The following is a 20,977-nucleotide window of genomic DNA, read 5'->3' on the forward strand; positions in this document are numbered from 1 at the left end:
AGGAATTGAATTAATGCACTCAGAAGCATTTTCAGGCATACAGAAAGTAGGCAGCATAAATAGTTCATATGGATAAGAAAATGTGAAAGGCAATAAATATATCTGGAAATCCAATGTAAGGTGGTGTTTATGATGTTGGACCTGGGCTGGAAAGACCCAGGTTCAAAAATCTGCTTGTCCATAGAGCTCATTGGGTGACTTTGGATTAGTCATTCTCTTTCAGCCCAAGCTACTTTACAGATTGTTGTTGTGGAATAAAATTCATATAAGCAATTTCAGCTATCAGAAGAAAGGTAGAATATAAATGCAATAAATAATACAATAAATAAATATTTAGCCTGTTGAAGATTGGGGGTATTGTAGAAGATCTGGGGTTTTGTAGCACTCTTCAAACATCAGAAGACGTCACATGGAGTTGAACAGGATAAGATATAATGGGATTAATATTTAATGGGAGGATGTATTTTAGCATTTGGAATATAGTTACCAGACTTCTTGGAAGTATTATGGACTAAAATTGAAATTAACAATTTAGTCACCTAAAAGGTTTTTTTTAATCACATTCACTCTTCTCTACAAAATTCTTGGACTTCGTCCAGTTTTCTGACCTCTTATGAAGCCCTTCTCATTCAGTTCTACCTAATCCAAATATTTACCTTATTATGCCTTCCCACCACTTATTTGTGGCCTACGTTGGTTAACCATGGATTTCTCTCCAGAATCCATGAACATGCATGTACAGTTTTGGTCCAGCAGTAATCTGAGAATTTACATGGCAACATCTAAGAAGAATAAAGCATGTGGAATAAGCAGAGGGATGGAGAAGATTATTCTACTCATTTATTTTCCGAAGTTGGAAACCCTAGGGTTCTTTGAAAGATTTTCAAGGGATCCCTAGTGAGGAAGCATTATTCATACACTTGCCTTGCATACAAAGGATTCCAGATGGCATCACTGAGAAGAGAAAAAGGCCTGTGCACAATCAAGTAAGTAGAGTAGAGTAGATGGACTGTCAAATGCATAGTCTGGCTTCTGTGTGATCAGTGAGAAGATCATATATCAACAATTTCAAATGCCTTGAAAACCTGAAAAATAATGCCTCTGTACAAACACATTCTGAGAATTTCTGGAATGGAGCCATTTAGTCTGCTGAGCAAAAGCACCAAGCTGTCTTATGTCATCTTTAGTGTTTCAAAATTCCTGGTGTTTAATCTGGCATATATTCCATTAGGTGGGATGAACACTTTGAGTTTTTTCTCACAGAGCTCAGAGCAGGCTACCCTCCTAAAAAAACCAAGTGGGCTTGTCACCTTGCTATTCAAGGAAGTGGGTTCCAGTACAGTGAGATGCATAATACTTCAAGACTTCCCTATTTAGTTCTGGAGATGGTTTTACACCTACAGGCAGCTAGGAGCCGAACAGCTGCTGTTCCTGTCTTTATAGCATTACGCCAGTCTGTAAACCTTTGGATGGTTTCTGAGGATCTGGTTGAAAATTTTTCATACAGGGAATAGAGCACAGAAGTAGAGGTACTTCCTGTAAACAAACTCTATTAGATTACCATGTTCCTTAGGACAGCAGTGAAGTCATCTTAGGCCAAAGAGGGGCCATCAAATGTGTATTAGAAAAAGAGGGCAGGTGCAGGCATATTTCTGTCTCAAATTATGAAGAGGCAATAAAAGCATACTGCCCTCTCAAATTGAAGTTAAAAAAAATGGTTTTCCTTCTAAATTGTCTGCTACCCACCACTTACTTCTGATTCTACCACCATAACCTAAAATAACCATGAGTTACAAACACTGAATTGAGAAAGAACCCAGCTCCCTCACTTGACCTTACAAAGCTCAGTTTCAGGGTACAATTTTTTTTTAGTCTGTTTCTCTGGAAAGATGCTTCCTCTGAATTATTTTAAATTGGAACTTGAAAGAGGCAGCCTAGTTGACTTTACTCCAAAGGCTTGACAGGCCATGACTTCCATAAGGAGAAGAGGAAGCCTCCTCAGAATTATGTTAGAAAAACATTGGTGTAAAAGATTGGTATAGTCAAGAAGTAGGTCTTCACAGGAAACAAAAGCAAGATTTTATGGACTTAGGTCAGGGGTTCTCATACTATGGGTTGTGCATCCCCCCCCCCGGGGTTCACGAGCAGGTTTGAGGAGGGTTACAATTTCTGGGTGCCCAGAAGGGTTGAAAGGTAGGCAAGCATGGAGTATAACATTCACAGAGCTCTGGTTCCTATGGAAAGCAAAAAGGAGGAGCCTGCATGAATGGAGGATTGTATGAGCAGAATGCAAGCAGGCAAAGCACACCACTTCATGGGAGCAGCCTAACCAACTACTCTGCATCAGAGTCTGGTTGGCTTTCCCAGGGGCAAAGCTGCAGTAGCAGCTTTCCCACAACAGTCATCAAGTATGAGAAATTCAGTTCCCATCATCAACTGCCAGCGGACTGGGAATAATAGGAGTTGGCTGATGGATTTATGGTGTTGCACTGCCTATTCTGCCTATTTTGAAATTGACTTCAGACTGATTTGTGAGGTATTGGGGAATGGAAACTTGCAGAGGCATCCTTATTCTTGTTTGCTTTCTGTAAGCTCTCTGGACTGCCAAAATCTGGGGTAAGCCCTCTGATACCAACAATCTGCAGACTGTGACATTCATCAATGTATGACCACTGACTGGTGCAGAATAATATGACTTCTTATCCTGAATTGAAATTTGGTTCTGAAGATAGCAACTATTCTATTAAGAAAAGATTTTTCTACCTTTAGAGTTGGCAAAACAAAATAACCAGCTTTATGCAAAGAACATTTTCAAAAATTTAACAAAGCAATTTTTGAATCCCTGGTGACACCAGTGATATCAGAATAAAGCACTTGGCCATATGGGATTAAAGAATGCTTGATGTGTAATTCCATCTGCCTTTTCTTTCTTGGCTGAACAGAGGCAAATTTCTTATCCATTCATTTCCTCTTTGTTTTTTCCAGTTTCTGATAGTGCTGTAAGAATATGGTCATCCTTACTTGAAGGTTTAGCTAGATTATTTGTCAAACCAGAGATTTTTACATTTTGTTAAACTTGTATCTGCAGATAGTGAATTTCTCCTAAACAAATTTCACTGAAAAGAATGAAAAGTATATAAAATCCAATTGTGCCTATTTATTTATACATACCTTGTTTTGTTCAATTAAAATATCCTCAAGGCAGCCTACAGCAATATATAAATTCATTAAAATTCAATGACTAGTAAGTACAAAGGTTACTGTAAGCATTCCAGTTCCTCCTCAAGAGATATTCCCAATCTATTTTGTCCCTGGGATAAGAACTAAACCCATCCCTAAATGCATACAATGTCCAAGAATGCTTTCTATTGATCCCATAATAGTAGCTGTTTCAGGTGGAGTTTGAAATGAATTAGTAATACTTAAAACAATTTCCCCCAAGCTTTCCAGGTGTCTCACCTAATGGCTATGCTGGCTGGAAATGATGGAAAGTGCAAAGCAATACATGTGGAAGACGCCTGTATTTGGGGACAGCTGCCCTAAAGTTTTATCAGGCTGCTCAGACTTGGCTGGAAGTCTCGCAGGAAGGAGATTCCACAGCCTGATCATTGCTAAATCATTGCAAATATGCAAAGCAGCTCAATAATTGAAGCATGCACAAATTAAAACACTTGGTGAATTGAAATATTCCAATACATTGTGGTGTTGAGATGCAATCTCATAAGTTCCCTAATTTTCTAGGAGAATTTTTTTCTCCATCATTTTCCAGTCATACTGTGATAGCTCTTGGCATATGTAGACTGCAAACTTTGTGACTGCTAGCAAGGCAGCATGTGAATGTATCACTCCAGAATGCTTTCCCTTTTTTTGGTTTTGTATGTCAGAATGAAGAATAAATTGTGGTATTTTGAATTCGGCACAACAGAAACATTTGCAGCCACTTGCAAGAAGCTTCACGACTATGTAGAGATTGAGGTGAGTCTCCCCAAATCCTTGAAGTCTTGATTTTCTGTAGGAGGTGTGTTACGATTGTGCCAGTAGTTTCTTAGAATTGTGTTCATGTATCACATTAAATCATTACACATAGTTTATTGAACAAACGAGAGAAGTCAGAGTCAAACTTGCAGAGAAAGAGTTCCATGGTTTATTGGAAAATTATTCCTGGCAGATTTCTGGTTTGTTTTTCCCTTCTTCCTTAACTTCACCTGCATTCCATCTCTGGAGTCGTTAACGCTTTAGTCAAAAAACTAGGCTGTAACAGCTCGGTGCGGCTTACAGGATAGAGTAAAAAAATCATCAAAAATGCATTAAAACATAACAGATATAAATTCAAAAGCTCAAGCAGTGGTGTTAACTGAATGTATTTTATTTATTTGTGAATAGGCACGCCAAGAGTTATGGTAGTAATTGACTCAAAAGATATCTCTGAGCATTGGTCTAGTCTTTATGTAACCAAAATAGCACCATCCATGATAGCCCCAAACTGTGGGGTGGAGGGGGCCGGGGCTGGACTTGTTTTCCTGAGTTTACCCTGGTGGTACTGCAGGGGAATACTGAACATCACCCAGCCACATCCTTCATGACAATTCAGTATCTATGAAGCATTCCATTCTTTCAAGAATTATTGTCATCAATACAAGATATTAATTCCCCCCAATTCAAAAACTTCAGTATCTTCTCAGCCGAAACAGAGTATTTTTTAAACTTACTTGGATCACACATAGTAGATAAATCACAAACATACATTTATGGAAATTTCACTTATTGACTTTACAGTCTTTTAGAACAGCACAGTGGGTTGCTGCTCACCTCCTAATTTGTCCAAAAGAAGAAGGTGGAGGACGAGAAGGAGGTAGGGACAGGCAAAGCAAAGGACACCCTATTTGCCTTTCTACTGAGGGTTGCCAGGTGAAGAGAAAGGGCCTCTGTGTTCTCCTAACTGCCCCTGCACTGCTGGGTGTAAGGGAGAGGGAGGAATAGGAAGACGAGGGTGCATTGGCCATTTCTTCCAATCAGTGGTTAGCAGGATCCACAGTGCAGGAGGGAGGCAGGAGAAAGCTTCTCAGAAAAAGCCTTGCCTGATGGGACAATGCCAGAGAGCACTTTAGTTTTCCTCTTGAGGTTTATGACCTCTACAGCCTTCATGAACACAACAGTCCTCTCTTTACTTTTTAGTGCTGGCTCATGACCTTGATTCTGGCCCACAATGATAGGATCGAACAAGATTTTAGATTCCACACATCTGAATGCTTTCCAATTAACAATATACCTCCTGTGACTCCTGCATTGTTAGCATGTTGACAGAAGTTTTTTTCCCACAAACAGATGGCAGCTGCAGCTGCGCTTTTAGTGACATCTCCATCCACTGAAACATTGTGAGATGTTTTGCAGGGAAAGAGTTGGTAGATTTATAGTGGAGAAAGCTTCTGTTTGCATACAGATACCCAAAACACAGCTCAGTGGAAGAAAAAAAATGCCATAGACGTGGAGTGGCATTTTAAAAATGTATATTCCTGTTTTATGGATTCCCTTTAAGTGTATTTGTTGGCACGGGCATCTGAGTGTTTGTCATCTCTGAAGCTAGTTTTGGGAGAACAGAATTATGCCCTTACGGCTATACTTCAGGGCTTGGCTGGAATTAAGTTTGTTGTGAATGTTTGTAAATTCTGTGACTGCCTACCACCCTTCTAACTACATGGAAACAGCCTTTAATTAGGGAGGGGGAAATGTGCGGTTCACCAGCAGTACTAAGAAGTCAGTCGTTTCATAGTTTGTACTTGGGATTTTGTGTGGTGTGTATTTTCTATAAACCATTTCCACTCCCCAACCTCATCCAAACTGTACTTCTTTTAAGGACTGAGAGTTGTTTTTTGTTTTTTTCAGTGTCCATAGTCTAACACCATAAATGTACTGTTTGTTAATTATTCAATAAAACTAGAATATGGAATTGTCAGTCAAAGCCCACACCTTGCCATTGTGTTTCATGCTTCTTCAGTCTGCTTTGTTTGCCTCCCCTCAATTCCTCATGACGAATGGGGACAGGCATCCTCACTCAAGGGCTGATACAGGGTCAGCTCCCATCAGCTGTCATTCTCCAAGAAATCATTTCAAAAGGCCCTGGGCTCAATGGCTTCTCTGATTGCTTCCCTAGTTGTGTAAGTGATCCTGGTCCTACTATTTCTGCTGTGATTCCAGTTTTGTATGCAGAGAAGTAAAGGCCAGTCTGACCTCAAATCTGGGTATGGATGGCTTTGAGGAATACAGTGCATTCCTCAGGCCACACCAAAAAGATTCCACATGGACATAGCACCCTAGAGCTCACAGCTGGTTTTTTCATACATCTCTTTCTGTTCCCCACTCCTATTTCTTTTCTCATAGTATCTTTCAAAGGTGCCAGTGAAACAGATATAAGCCCATCCACTCCAGCCTGCTCTTTTTCCTTTCATTCATTTAACATGATCAAAGTTTGCTGATCTGGATTATTATTTCAAATTCTTTGTAGACTACCATTACACTCAAAAGGATTCTTCCTTTAGCCTGTACAGATGCTGATGTGTGCTTAAGCCATCCACTTTTATTTTCTAGGGTTACACCCAGTCACAGCCTCCTGATCATACTGCAGACAGCACCTTCAGGGGCTAATAATAGCCAGGAAGGAGAGAGGAGCTTTTTAGAGGAAATTGGAACTCATCCAGACCCAGATCAGGAATACGTTTCAGTTTGATTACTGTCAAAAAGAGTAAATGACATAATGTATACTGCTCCTCAGCTGTCTCAGATGTCTTAGCTGGCTACATCCCTTGCTCATTCATCACTCCCAAGCTTTCTTCCTTCCAATACTAGTCTAGCCTATCCCTTTGGGTACACGATGTTTAAATAAAAAAGAACCAGCAAGGAAGGACATTCTTGGTATCTTTGAAGAACTTTTTCCATTGTCCAGCTATTCTTAAAATATGAGAAGGGTTGTGTTTAGTTTGGTGTGGTATTTAAGTGAACGCTACTATTACCTCCCACGTCCTGCTCACCTAGTACATCTATAAAATAGATGCAGACTAAAATGGTATTTGGCACTTTCCCCCAGCCATCAATTGCTGAGATTGTATTTAGTCTGTGAATCAGTGCAACTCCTAAATCCTTCCCTATATGGATTCATGCCTGAGAGGCTGAAGTCAGACATGGAATATACAGATAGCACATTTTGCCAGAAACATTTCAGACAATCTGAATAGGCAAGTGATTAGTGCTTGGGTTCCTAACAGCTTAGTACCACACATGTCTTCAGTTTGTAATTTAGTCATGCAACATATGAAATAATGAAATAAAATGTCTTTGGATGCCTTTTCTTCACACAAATAATCAGTACTACCCTCTAGATTTCTAGCACAAGCAGGGAGGGCTTCCAAGCTACCCTGAGAGCTACATGGTGTAAAGAAAGGGAAAATTGCCAAAACTGTGGAGTACTAATTAAAACTGTGGGATTCACTTCTTCAAGATGTGGAAATGGGTCCCCACATGGACAGTTTTAATGGGGAATCAGATACATTTATAGACGATAAAGCTGCTGCAGCAAGTAGTCCTGACAGAGATATATTGTTTCCAGTATCAGTAGGCCCCTGAGGATCAGTTGCCAAGAACACAAGCCGTGAGCACTATTGAATTTCAGTCTGCTTGTGGGCTTTCCATAGGTACTTTGTTGGGAACAGAATACTACACACGAAAGGGTTTACACTGGTCCGCCATTGCTTTTATGGCACTTGTTTCGAATTTAGCACTGGTAGGCCATTGATGAGATGGGAAGAAAATACTTTAGCTGTATTTGTTCAACTTTTGACAGATTCCACACTGCAACAACTCATCTATTATACAAAAAAACCTAAATGTATCCCCTCCCAGTACTGGCTGAAAAATACAACCCTAGTTTCTCAGCCCTGGATCTTTCTGCAAATGTATGTTCAGAAGATTGCAGTTTGAGGGCTGCAAAGTGTTAATCTGATAGCATTTTAAGATGAAAGCAACAGTTTGCCCTCCTTTTAGCTCCAGGCATCTGTCATGAGCACAGGAGAAATGGCAGTTTTGTTTTGGAAATTGGCATCAGTTACAGTTGTAGTCGCCTAGAAATAAAGTTGTTTTTTTCCCCAGCTGCAAATGTCTACTTCCAGTCTTCCTGCCAACAACCCATCAGCTGCCCTTTCTCAAAGAGGCCATTGTACCACACTGGCACAGAGACAAAGCAGGGTTAAAGAGGAAAACACACTTGCTCGCCATTAGATGCTCATTCCTCTGCTGTGTGAATATATGGCTTCCATATCACCTTCTGTAGCCTACCAGAATTTTGCTACCCAGAGAAGCACAAGGGAGGTTCGTTTGCAATGTCCCCAAGCAAAACAACGGAGCAGAATTGAGTACAGACCAAAGAACAGCACTTACAGTCCTTTGATACTTATCTGGCTTATGTGCAGACCAAAATAATTGTTTTTCAATTATAGCTTTTGCCAAACATGTTATTATGCTGCTTTAGATTGCTCTTTAAAAAAAAAACAAAAAACTATTTACACCTTGTTTCCAATAATCTCTGGTTTCAGTTGGAGAGGGAAGGCATAACCACACAACTAAAAGGATTCATAAAAGTATGAAGTTTGATCGTTTTTAAGTGTGTTATAAATAAATATTATTATTTCTGTGTTCACCTGACCTATTAGTAAACATTTTGCTTCTGCCATCCATAATTGCTTGTAAAATGATCACATTATTCACCATCTTCATTCCCTGCTTTAAACATTCCTTCTATTGTCAAAAAATAATACGCAATATTCAGAACCAATAGGTGATAAAGCCTCACAAAATTAACAGGATCTGCAGGCATCTTAAAGTGATCTTGAATACAAAAGGCATCGCCTTGGGTGTATATAGCCATGTTGGCTGGGATCATGGATGTTGTTATTCATCAAGAAGGTCACCAGATTGGGAAAGACTGGTCAACCATACCGAAGCTTAAAGTAATCCTTACTGGATTACTTATAATTTACTCATGTCACTCCTGATAACATTTATACCATACTTTAAAAGGCATCAGGACATTTAGTTGGGTAGGCCCCATTTTCATGGATCAAATGTTTCATTCACATCTATTGACCTGTTCAGACTTGTGTATGAAAAGCAAGGAATATAGTGCAAGGTTTATGCTTCAAAAAAAATGTTACCCGTGGATTTTTAAACTGCACATATTGTGGTATATTTAGACTCTAGTTAAAATGGTCTTAAGTAGGTAATACATTGTTCAGACGGTACTGTGTATAAGCCAATTCTGTTTAGTATTCCTTCTGCTTATTCAACTGAATGGGGTCCTAGCCATCTACCTCCGAATTTTGAACTGATAGCATCACAGCTGATCGTTTACCATTGCTGTGATTAATTTTGGATCTTGATCATTTTGTTTTATTGTTTTCATGACAATTAGAAGTTACTTGGATATTTAGAAAGGTGGAATATAAATATCTAAATACTTCACGATATAGTCCTTAATAGATAATTCTAGATAAATTGCATAAAACCACTCTTTTATCTTTTTCTCCCTCTGTATCAGTGTGATGGAACAGTTTTGGATCTGACTAGCACTTCATTGGAAGGTATTGCAGTCCTCAATATTCCCAGCATGTATGGTGGCTCCAATCTCTGGGGGGAAACCAAGAAACAGCGCAGCTACAACCGCATGAGCAAGAAAATACCTGAAAAGTTGCAATCCTCAGTGGTTACTGATGCCAAGGAACTCAAGTTTTGTGTCCAAGGTGAGGGGCCTTAGAATTTTGAGTGCTGTAAAAGTAGCATATGGGAAGTTGGAGATATTTAGAAGTCAGCCTTGCATATCTACAATGGCTACAGAAAAAAAAAAGTATCTCCTGCATTCAATACCTGACAAGTTTGAAGAACCAAAAAATAAGATTTCTTAGGGGCATGCAGTTTAATAACAAATAACAACCTACTTCTCTGTGAAAATGAAGGCCATATATGTATATAAGTTGAGTTTGCTACATACTAAAGCAATCAGCTCAAACCAAAGAATAACAAGAATGTAATCACATGTAATAACAGGAATGTTGTCACATTTACCAGAACATTATCATGGGAGATAATTTTATTTTTGTAATACAAAACCTACATAAATAAGTCACTATCTCTGCCACCCTGTTCTTCCCAGTAGAAGAAGTGGGTGCTGTGTCAAGATCCAGGATTTATGTGTCCATCGTCATAGAATTAAGGAATTGAAAGAGACCATGGAATCCAACTCCTTGCTCACTACCAGAACCTACTCAAATTAAAGCATATCTGAGATATAGCTTAGTTTTTGCTTGAACACACCAGGTGAAGGGGAATCCACCAATTCTCTGGATAATTGGCTTGACTGTTAAGAATTTTTTTCTAAACATTCAGTCTTGAATCTGTTTTCATGATTCCAAGCAATGCCCTCTGTGATGGTAGCACAGTTCTTGGCCTTCTTCTATGTAACATCTCCCAGAGTTTTCTCAAGGTTAAACATTCCCAATTCCTTCAATCTTTCTTAATAGGACTGAATTTCCAGACCCTTGGCTATCCTTGGATATCTTCTCTGAACCTGTTGCAGTTTGACTGAATCTTTCCTACAGTACGGTGTCTAGAACTGGCCACAGTACTTGAGGTGGGATATGACCAACACAAAATTAAGTGATTTCCTGTGGTTTGGAAACAATACTTCTGCTGATGCAGCATAAAATTGCATTTGGCTTTTTTGAAAGCCACATCACACTGCTGACTCATATTCAATTTGTGATCAGCTACAGTTCCAAAATCTTTTTCACAAATGCTTTTGCCAAGTCAGGTACACATGTGCAGTTGATGTCTGCTTACTAAGTGAAAAATCCTGCATGTGTTCCTGTTAAATTTCATTCTGTTATTTTTGGCACATTTCTCTAACATAAAAATAATTTTGAAAGTTATTTATATAATCTTTGGGGTATTAGCTATCCCACTTGACATTGTAATATTTGCAGATTTAATAAATATTCCATCCAAGCTCATGGGGTGACTTTGGAACAATTGCTCTCAGCCCATCCTACCACAAGGCTGTTTTATGGGAAATTATAAGAGCAGGAAGTACTGTAAATACCATCTTGAGCACTTAAATGAAAGGAGGGATAGAAATCAAATAAATAAATAAATACCTCTTGCCCTGGATATTTGAACTCATTCAGAGTAAACAGGTATTCCCTGAATATTTTTTTATCATTCTCAAATTTCAAACCTGTTTCTTAATCCTGCTTTTCACAAATATCTGGTGGAAACCACACCCTTACTTTGAGAAAACTGATCAGAATAGAAGCTGAAAAGCTTCCGCTTTTCTTTGTTACCTACTAGCAATTTGCCATCATTATTAAGAAGCTGGATCTTTGCATAATGTGTCCAAAATAGGATCATTTGAACCTTATTATCTGTGCCTTGAGCAAAACTCTGGATTGATTTCTTTGTTTGCTTGGCTCTTCTCAAGAGTCTTGTCTGACAACAAATTTAAAAGTATTCTATCCCACTTCTTTAAAGTCCAACTTTCACATCCACAGAAATCATTGCCTGCACGATTCTAATCTTCTAGGTACAACATGTCACAGTATCTGAATATTTTTCTCAAGGCATTCTTTCCTACTGTATCAAGTACTAGTTTGTGCTGTATTTTTTTATTGTTGGTACTATTGATAGCTGGTCCCAAAAAGGCAGAAGCTATTCAATATCTTCACTGTCTGTTCTTAGACTGCTTGCTGTACATGTCATCATTAGTTTGGCCTTCTTTGTATTTAACTGTAGTCTCATTTTTTTCACTGTGCTCTTGACTTTCATTACTAGACCTTCAGATCGTTTGCACTTTCATCTATGGGAGGTGTGTCATCAACTTAACATAGGTTATTGATGTTTCTTCCTCCAATTTTAAAGCCCTGCTCATCTTCTTCCAATCCACCCTCCCTCAATATATATTCATACATTGATTAAATAAGGGGAGAGTGTAGAGCTTGTCTCACTTTGCCAACCTGGGACTAGCCTGTTTTGCCATGTTGCATCTGGACTGTGGCTTCCTGTCCTGTAAATAGGTTCTGCATGAGAACAATGTGATGTTCCGGGATTCCCATTTTCTTAAGGATATTCTATGGCTTAACAAGGTCAACACAACTGAAGGTCTTTCTATAATAAATGAAACACATTTATAATTTTGGTATTCTTTTGCTCTCTCCATTATCCAGCACATATCGGCAATAATGTCTCTTGTTCCTCAGTCTTTTCTAAAACTGGCTAATATATCTGGCTTTTCCCTCTCCAGCAGGGCTCTAATCTGCATTGCATAATCCTAAGCATTAGTTTGCTGCCATGTAAAATTAAGGATTTTATGTTATAATTTGTGAATTCAATTAAGTCTTTCTTTGGTATTGGTATGTTGACTGACCTCTTCCAATCTATTGACCATTGTGTCATTCTCCAGCTAGGCTGGCATAGTTTGGTTAAAAACTTTATTGATTTTTCCTCTATTGCTTACCATATTTCTGAGGATATTCCATCAATTTCTGTAGTCTTCCAACTTGGAAATGATTAGAGTGCTGATCTAACTTCGTCTTCTAGTACTAGAGATTCTTGGAAATAGGATATATATATTTAAGATATCTTGAATGTTGACATCTCTGCTGTACAGAATTTCAGTATATTCCTTCCATCTTCTTGGAATCAGGTAATATCTGTCCAATGGCATCCTTTAGCATAGCCATTTGAGGTTGGAATCTCCTTCTGAGTTCAGATATCTTTTGGAAGATTTTGCTGGTTTTTCTGTTTCCATTTTCAGTGTCTTTACAGATGTAATTGTAATACTGCTTCTTGTCTCTTCTAACAGCTGTCTGCAATTCTTTGTTAAGTTCCTTCCAGAGATCTTTGTCTTTCTCAGCTTTGGCCTCTCTTCTCTTCTTGGCAATTCCTACCACCTATTTGACATCCAGTTAAGTTTCTCCATTTCTTGTCTTTGACAGTCTCTTCACATTTATTCTTAACAACTTCTTTAATTTCATTACACAATCCTTCTAGTTCCTAGCAATGAGGCTCAGGATTTCAAAGTAATTTATTTATTTATTTATTTACAGGACTTATATGGCTGCCTATCTCACATAATGATTCTAGGCAGCTCACAACAATCCATAAAAACAAAGATGAAAACAAGGTGCCAGACCAAACAGCCTTCCAGCTCAACTCCCATACTAGCTTATTGCTTGGGGGAAGAGCCACCCTAACCCTCTGGAAGGCTAAAAGGGTAGGGATCCCTCAGATCTCAGGTAGGAGGTATCCACCATGAAGGCACACATCTGAGGTCCCATCAGGTGATAACATTTAAGGGAGGGGGCCTGGAGCATGCCCACCCTATCTAACTTAGTAGAAAGGGAAGATACCTTAAGGGAGTGGTGGTCCTGCAAATAATCTGGCCCTGTGCCATATAAGGCTTTAAAGGTGATAACCAGCACCTTGAATAGCACCTGGAAAGCAACTGGGAGCTAGTGCAGCTCACACAACAGTAGTGTTACTCAGGTAAATGTGGGGCACCCAAAATTGTGTGTGCTGCTGCATTTTGGACTAGTTGCAGCTTCCAGATGGTCTTCAAGGGCAGCCCCATGTAGAGTGTATTGCATTAATCCAAACAGGAGATGACCACGGCATGAATGACTGTGAGCAAGGCCTCCTAGTTCAGGGATAGGTACAACTGGTACACAAGATGAATCTGATTGGTTCAAGGCCCCCCAACCATGGCTGCCACCTGCTCTTCTAGCAGGAGCCACAACTCCAGGAGAATCCCCAAATTGCGCACCAGATCTCTCCAGGGGAGTGTTATTCCATTCAGAGTCAGAGATGTCAATTCTCCTGACCCCAGGAGGGTCAAAGATCCACAACTACTCCATCTTGCTATGGCTGAGTCACAGCCAGTTTCTCTCCATCCAGGCCCTTACAGCCTCAAGGCACTGAACAGCATCACTTGCCTGGCATGGGGTAGAGATGTATTATTGGGTATCATCAGCATACCAATGAAACCAGACTCCATGTGGCTGGATACCTCTCCCAGTGGCTTCATATAGATATTAAATAGGAGAGGAGAGAGACCCGAGCCTTGAGACACCCACATAACAGGGGCAAAGGGCTGGACCTCTCCTCCACCACTTGCATTGACTGGTACAGGCCACAGAGAAAGAGAACCATCACAAAACAGCGCCCCCGCCCCCCCACTCCCACTCCCCAGAGCCGTTCCAGTAAGATATCACGGTCGATGGTATTGAAAGCCATCAAAAGATCCAGAAGGGCCAGGATGGACTCACCACCCCCATCCTGAGTCCTCCAAAGGTTACCCACAAGAGCAGCCAATGCCATGTCAGTACTATAGCCCAACCTGAATCCTGACTGAAAAGGGCCCAGATAATCCTGATGTTCTCCTTGAAAATATTGGTTATATGCTCAAGTTCATATCTTGGAATCTGGTTGGCTTTGTTCTGCTTTAGCTTGAGTTGGAACTGGCACATGAGCAGTTCATGATCTATCATACAGTGAGCCCCTGGTCACATTTTTGCTATTATAATTGAGCTGTTCCACCTTCCTGTACCAATAATATAGTGAGACTGATTTATGTGTGCTCTCTGGTGATGCCCATGTATATAGATATCATTTTGGGTTTGAAGAATGTGTTAGCAATGAAAAAATTATTGAATTGGAAGAAACTGATAAATCATTCTCCTGCTTAATTTCTGTTTCTTAGGCTAGTCAGTACAACTATGTTTTCCTCCTTACTATTTCCAACCTTGGCATTCCAGTTTCCAACCATGAACAGTACATCTTATCTGCATATTCTGACAATTTCAGATTAACCTAGACCAGATTAGTGTGGGTGAAGCTGGTGGGAGAAACTTTTAAAAATGTATATCCCCAAGAACTCTTCTTTAAAATTTAAATATCCAAGAACTCTTCCTATTTAACTCGGGGGGGGGGGCGATGGGGGGGGGACAAGGTAAAGTACTAAACCACAATTTATTGGTTTATTTCTTTATTAAATTTATAAACCAGCCAACTCCATCACAACTCTGGAAAGCATAAAAGTATAAATTTTAAATAGTATAGTACAAACTCCAGGTCTAATGTGTGACCCCACCCCACCCAGGATGTGTCAGGCTCTCAATAACTAGGGTCAGGTCTGTGGTTGCCATGGTGGCCTTGAACTCCTAAGCTGACTCAGACTCCATGCCACCTGGGGGCATATTTGCTACTATTATTTGGCAGTGTATAGCATCTCCAAATTTTGGCACAGTAATTTTGATGGAACAGCAGGTGTTGAACATTGCTCACCTGTGATCTGTATAGATCTATCTGTATTAGGCTCTGGCCTAATTTTTCTAAGCTGCTTTGTAGCAACTTTTACTAACTTTGTATCCATAGGATTTCAAAGGCAAGGAAAATAATCCATGTGAATTTTTCCAACAACTGTTCAGATATGGATTGCAACATTCAAAAAGACAAGCTGACCACAATGACTGTCTGGGGATTTGGGGAGCTATGTCCCAAGCCATCTGGGGGCACCAAGTTGTGGGAAGGTTGGTAAAGGAGATGGCTCAGGCAGTCTGAAGGGGTGGCATGAGGCCAGGCAGGACATACCCTGACAATTAACTAGCTCTCCTAGTGACAGTCTCACACACAATTTCCAGAGAGACTTAATTCACAATTCTAAATTATCTTTTAATGCAGCCAACATTGCTGGCTTCCAGCTGTGCGTGTAAAGAAAGGATTCCCAGGATAAAGGGCATCTGCTTTTTCCCTAGGCAACAAGCTTGTGCTGTAAGAAATCCGAGTTTGTGACTACCAGCTTCTTTTTAACTGTTTTATTTTAATTCATTTCTGCTGAAGAAGCAGCTATGTGCAGCCTGCTTTCAATTCAGTCTGCTTGTCCTGCTCAAAACTTTCCTTCAGGATGCTTGTCTATTGCTTATAGAACAAAGTACTCAGGCCTTTCCAAGTGGGCCCTGGGTTCAAGGGGACAGTGCCCTTCGATTTGGATTCATCTCTGACATTCTATATTGTTTTTAGGACTCCCTCCAGACCCTCAACATGAATGCACTGATTTGGGGATACAGCAGTAGCTTAGGATGTGATCCAAAGGAACATTTTGCAGGCAGCAGTTATTTCCGAGTTTATCATTAATGTAAGCTTCATTAGAGGCTGCCTATTTCATTCTTCTCAATGCAGTGCCCCCCCCCGCCAACTCCTTGCCAGCCTCCAATGAGTCTGAAGCTTTACAGAAAATGGATCTTGTAAGTTAATTAAATATTAAAGGCCTTAAGCTAATCAGTGTTGGCACAGCAGTGCCGAGCTACTGGAAACAAAAGGAATATTCTCTGTCATGGAGAATCATGGATCACCTTGTGAGATTTTTCTGAAATGCTCTTCTGATGACAGCACCTGCCTGAAAATAAGAAAATTCTAAGAATATCCATGTGGGAGAGTATGGGGAGGATTGGAAAGGAGCTTGGCATAGCAGGTGTTACTTAGGCAGAACAGAATGAGTAATTAAGAGGATGCTTTAATGCCGCTACAGGACAAACAGGAAAAAGAGAGCTGCCTGGGTGGTGAAACAGCACTCTCTCCAGAATATTCCATTCTGACTAATGCAAGAGACTCTCTCAGTGGAAAGGCCTGAGGCGGGATGAATGCTGCAGCGAGGTCTGCAGGCATTTACAGCACAGTCCTCAAAGAGAGTCTTTGGGCCTGATCTTCGCTTGGAAAAATGCACAGCACATTTTGAAAATCCTTTTCACTAATGGCTGCCTGAGATACAATGGTAGCTCTCTAAGGACTGCAACTTTAAAGCAATAAAGAGGAAGCTGCCAATATCTGATCTGTGAGCCATATCTACTCCACCCCCACCCTGCAAGGTTGCCATCCTATAAATGTTCCCCTTCACCTACTTCTCTTGTGGAATGATTACTTCACAAATGGGTTCACGCATAGCAGCGATGTCAGCTTGCAGGCTACCTTTATAACACATGCACAGATGATAATGGATAACCAGCTTGAAAACGAATAATCAGGTATGTCAGGACAAGGTTTGTAGGGAGCAGTGGCTACTTCTGAAGGACAACACAAATAGGGATTATTTAAAAACTAATCTTGAGTCACATGGAGGATTTAGCAGTACAGTTTTACATGATCCATCACTAACCTAATCTTCAGAACAACATATCTTGTTGTTCCCCAAATAAGCATGTAACAGCAGGGGTCTGCAAGATCTGAGATACAAGTAGATCTGAACTACAATTTTATTTCCTATCTTTTGGGAAAGAAAAAGAATTGTACTAGAAAACACACTCCAGGTTCATCCTCACCCATAAGAATGCCTCACAAATCATTTTAGAAGATGTGTCTTTATGATGCAGCTTTTGATTATCCCCAGCCTACCATGGAGGCACCCTAAATTGGTCCTTAGCTGTTCCAGTTTTAAAGTAGTGTCTTCTACCTTTTTCCAACATATCTTGACTTAAGAAGAATCTGCAATGGCTCATTCACAAATCTGGCAATGATGCAGTCAGGAGCTGGCATCTTCAGAACTTCTGTTGGCCAGTTGATTGCCAGAGGCTTACTTCTTCACCTCTGGTCAAGGCACTACCCTCCATGGCTATCTTGCTTTGGGCTGCAGGAAAAACATAACACCTGGTTTCTGTAGAAGCATCTGCTCATGTAATACCTGACTCACATTTAACAAAGCATAACACAACTTCCTTATATACACTGGTATATCAGTTCTGTAGACCACTAGACCTATCCTGCTATTAAATAATTGTTCAGAAGTTTTCCAAAGATCAGTAAGCCTGTCTATAAATAAAAATGGGATCTGCTAATTGTTTAAACTGGGAAAGGTATATATTGCTGATTCTGCCCGAGTTCACTAAAGCTTTCTGCTGCTTCTGCTGACAAGGGTTTTGCATGGCTATGCTTTCTGCTGCTTTTATTACTTTGGGAGTGAGGCAGTGTTATTTCGCCTACTCTAATGCCATTTTGCATACTCCATCTACTTCTGCATACTACTTCTGGGTGCTGCTAACTGTGTCCATTCACTGCTAGCACTCCCTTCCCTTATAGGTCTTATTGATTTGGGAGCTGGAGGATAATTGAGAAGAGTTCTGCCAGTTTCCTCTTCTATCCCAAGTGACAGGAAGGTGATAAATCCATCTACAAGCTTACCAGACTTCTGGAAGACTGGCAAGCTTTTGTCCGAAAATTGCCCAGCTGACAAGTTAAGGTTGGGCCAAGATGAGGCAGAAGGACACTGTCTCAATGCACTGTGTAAGTGCCCTCCTCCAGTCCAGCAACCTGTTGACCTGTGTTCGGAAAGAGCCCACGTGACCTGTCACTCAGGCAACTTGACTACAGCTAATGCCTCTGTCTAGGCACCTGCTTGCCCAGCCTGCTCCATCACACTTTCAGGAGAGTGATTGGTGGTGATTTTTCTGACTAGCTACTGATGCTGGGAGGTAGTGAAAACAACACCAAAGACATCTATTAAATCCTGCCTTTAACTTGTCTCATAGTAAGGCTGCAAGGACAGAAGCACTGGCAAGCATTCTTGCTGACGCAGGTTAGAGCTCAGCCATCAGGGCAGCACATATTACACTGGCTTGTTTTTCTGCTAACTCAGGGACTGGAGGAATTCACTCAAATGTGAAAGGGACCTCTGGCCCCAGTCTTTAAAGACTGTACCCATGTTTCAGAGATGAATCCATTATTCCAAAGGTTTTCCTGGAGTAGAAGAAAGAATAATTTGAGGCCACCAGTGCTTATTTTCGAAGTCTTGCAGGCAGGACTTAGTTTGGGGGAATTAAATATGCTGGTTTGGGGTCCTGCAAAAGAAGAAATGACTTCAGCTTTAGCACTGCAGATTCATCCTGGGATAGGCCAAATGTCTACTTTTCAAAAGACAAAGGCCTCCAGCTTGCTTTGTTTTCACATTTGTTTCTCCTTGTTTGTCATTCATTTTTAATCCATGCTTCATTTTTTCCTTTGCACAGCAAAGACAACAAAAAGGAAACCATGTATATCCACAGGAGGATTTGCCAAATGAAGAACCCAAAGAGATGAAGCAAAGCCTATTTATTTAATCCTTAGCCGCATCATCATTCTGAGTACTGAAAAAAAGTTTTATCCTTGACTCAAATAGTGCCTTTTTAAGGGAAGACATTTGTGTTTGAAACCGCAAATTGATAACATCTGTGCATTTGGTAATACTCTTGGATGGCACCAAACACCAACTTCACAAATCCCTCTGAAAATGAATAGAATCTGCACAAAAAGTGCTGTCAAAAGCAGAAGTGTTGCCCCTGTTACTTTGCTTCTGATCTCCACACCTTTTCTCCAAGGAAGTGCTTCCCTCACAGTGTGATTCTTTTCCCAATAAAGCCATTTTTAATGGAATTATATTTGGAACATGCTCACTTGAGCGTCAAAAACACCCATAGGCAGTGCACATGGCATCGCTGGATAACAAGTGGCAGAGCTTCCTACAGTGCCTGTGACTGAATACTACTGGTCAGCTTTGCTGGAAAAAATTGAAGTGAGAGTTGAATCCAACTCATTCCAAAGCAAAATGTGGAGACGGTCCATAGTAATTTAGCACCAGCACTAAATTTACTCCTGAGTTAACCAAGACTTCCATTATAAGATGGGCAAATAAAACTACCTTTTACTGACTCAGACTATTCACAAATTTAGTATGCTTCTTATACTACCCCCATACTACCTTTTTTTTTTCCCCAGGGAACTCAAACTAGCATAGAAGTAGGTACAAGTAGCATCCCATCCAATCACTGACCAGTGTAGCTTCCACATACTGGTAATAACTTTCAAAAGACAGGTGTTTTTATAGACCTGCTATCTGAGTATTTTGAATGATCTTGGAAACTTCTGCCAATAAAATATGAGGCTGACAAAGAACTGCTCTAAACATTGCCTTCAAACATTTGTTTCCAATCTTTTCAAGACAGTGGATTCATTTGGAAATGTAGGAGTGTGATTGACATATGAGCAGAATGACAGTCAAGTAAAGGAGGTCTTGCCCATTCGTGAAATGAATGCCATCCTGGTGGAGTTAAATGCCCACTTCCCAAAATGCAGACAGATACAGTAAAATTCAGAGACCTGGCCAAGTAACAGAAGTAAGATGTGAGCCCCCAAGCTAAATCACATTTTCTTCACCAATCACAAGTTCCCATGTCAGAAGGTGAACTGGTGAAGCCAGGTAAAACATCAGTTCAGATGCACACACACAGATGGGCAAACCTTGCATGCAACTCACCATCTCCTGTAGCCTTTCTGGATTTTTACTATTACCACCTCCAATGATGAGAGAGAGAGGGAGGGAGGGAGGGAGAGAGAGAGAGACCTATCCTACCAACTTTTCCATTAAAACAATTATAATTTAAAACATAATCAGGAGGTCTTAGAAGCTTGCAAATGAGTGCACTGATGTCCATGGGCACTACATGAAAAACTGCAGTATAAGCAACCTTCAACTTTGCATTAAACACAATATAAGGACCACACATTTCTTTATTTAATAATTATCTGTCTTTTTTGCATTAGATCTTAGTGATCAGCTCTTGGAAGTTGTTGGTCTTGAAGGGGCAATGGAAATGGGACAGATCTATACTGGATTGAAAAGTGCTGGCAAGAGATTGGCCCAGTGTTCCTCTGTTGCTATCAGGTACCTACTTTGGGGCTTTGGTTCTAATAAGAATTTTTGCCCCAATTTGGCAAGTTATTATATTAAGCGACAAGCATCATGGCACTTTCTGATATCCCTTTCTTCTGTGTAGTATTCTAATACCCTGCTCTAAAGCCCAAATCTTTATTTTCTGTAGTTTGCCATGACCTGAAAAAATTATCAGGCCTATAAAATAAA

The 20,977-nt window shown here is 40.2% G+C and overlaps 1 protein-coding gene across 9 annotated transcripts in view; it reads left to right on the top strand.

Moving 5' to 3' along the window:
- The window catches only part of DGKG (diacylglycerol kinase gamma), a 183,449-nt gene that overhangs the window by 147,082 nt on the left and 15,390 nt on the right, over positions 1-20,977 (top strand). For 5 of the 9 annotated variants that reach the window (XM_088132662.1, XM_088132663.1, XM_025166501.2 and 2 more), the window contains 3 exons: positions 3,885-3,975; positions 9,584-9,785; positions 20,659-20,779. In XM_088132662.1, the coding sequence (XP_087988788.1) occupies positions 3,885-3,975; positions 9,584-9,785; positions 20,659-20,779 (414 nt within the window). Of the gene's footprint in view, positions 1-3,884; positions 3,976-9,583; positions 9,786-10,562; positions 10,673-19,088; positions 20,428-20,658; positions 20,781-20,977 lie in introns of those variants that run through there. The other 4 variants (XR_015794506.1, XM_088132666.1, XM_088132665.1 and 1 more) reach the window with 4 other exon arrangements.

This window comes from Python bivittatus, unplaced genomic scaffold (genome assembly GCF_059951505.1).
Source record: "Python bivittatus isolate LINGU-HERP-01145 unplaced genomic scaffold, Pbiv_v1 ctg000980_np1212, whole genome shotgun sequence".
Classification (NCBI taxonomy): Eukaryota; Metazoa; Chordata; class Lepidosauria; order Squamata; family Pythonidae; genus Python; species Python bivittatus.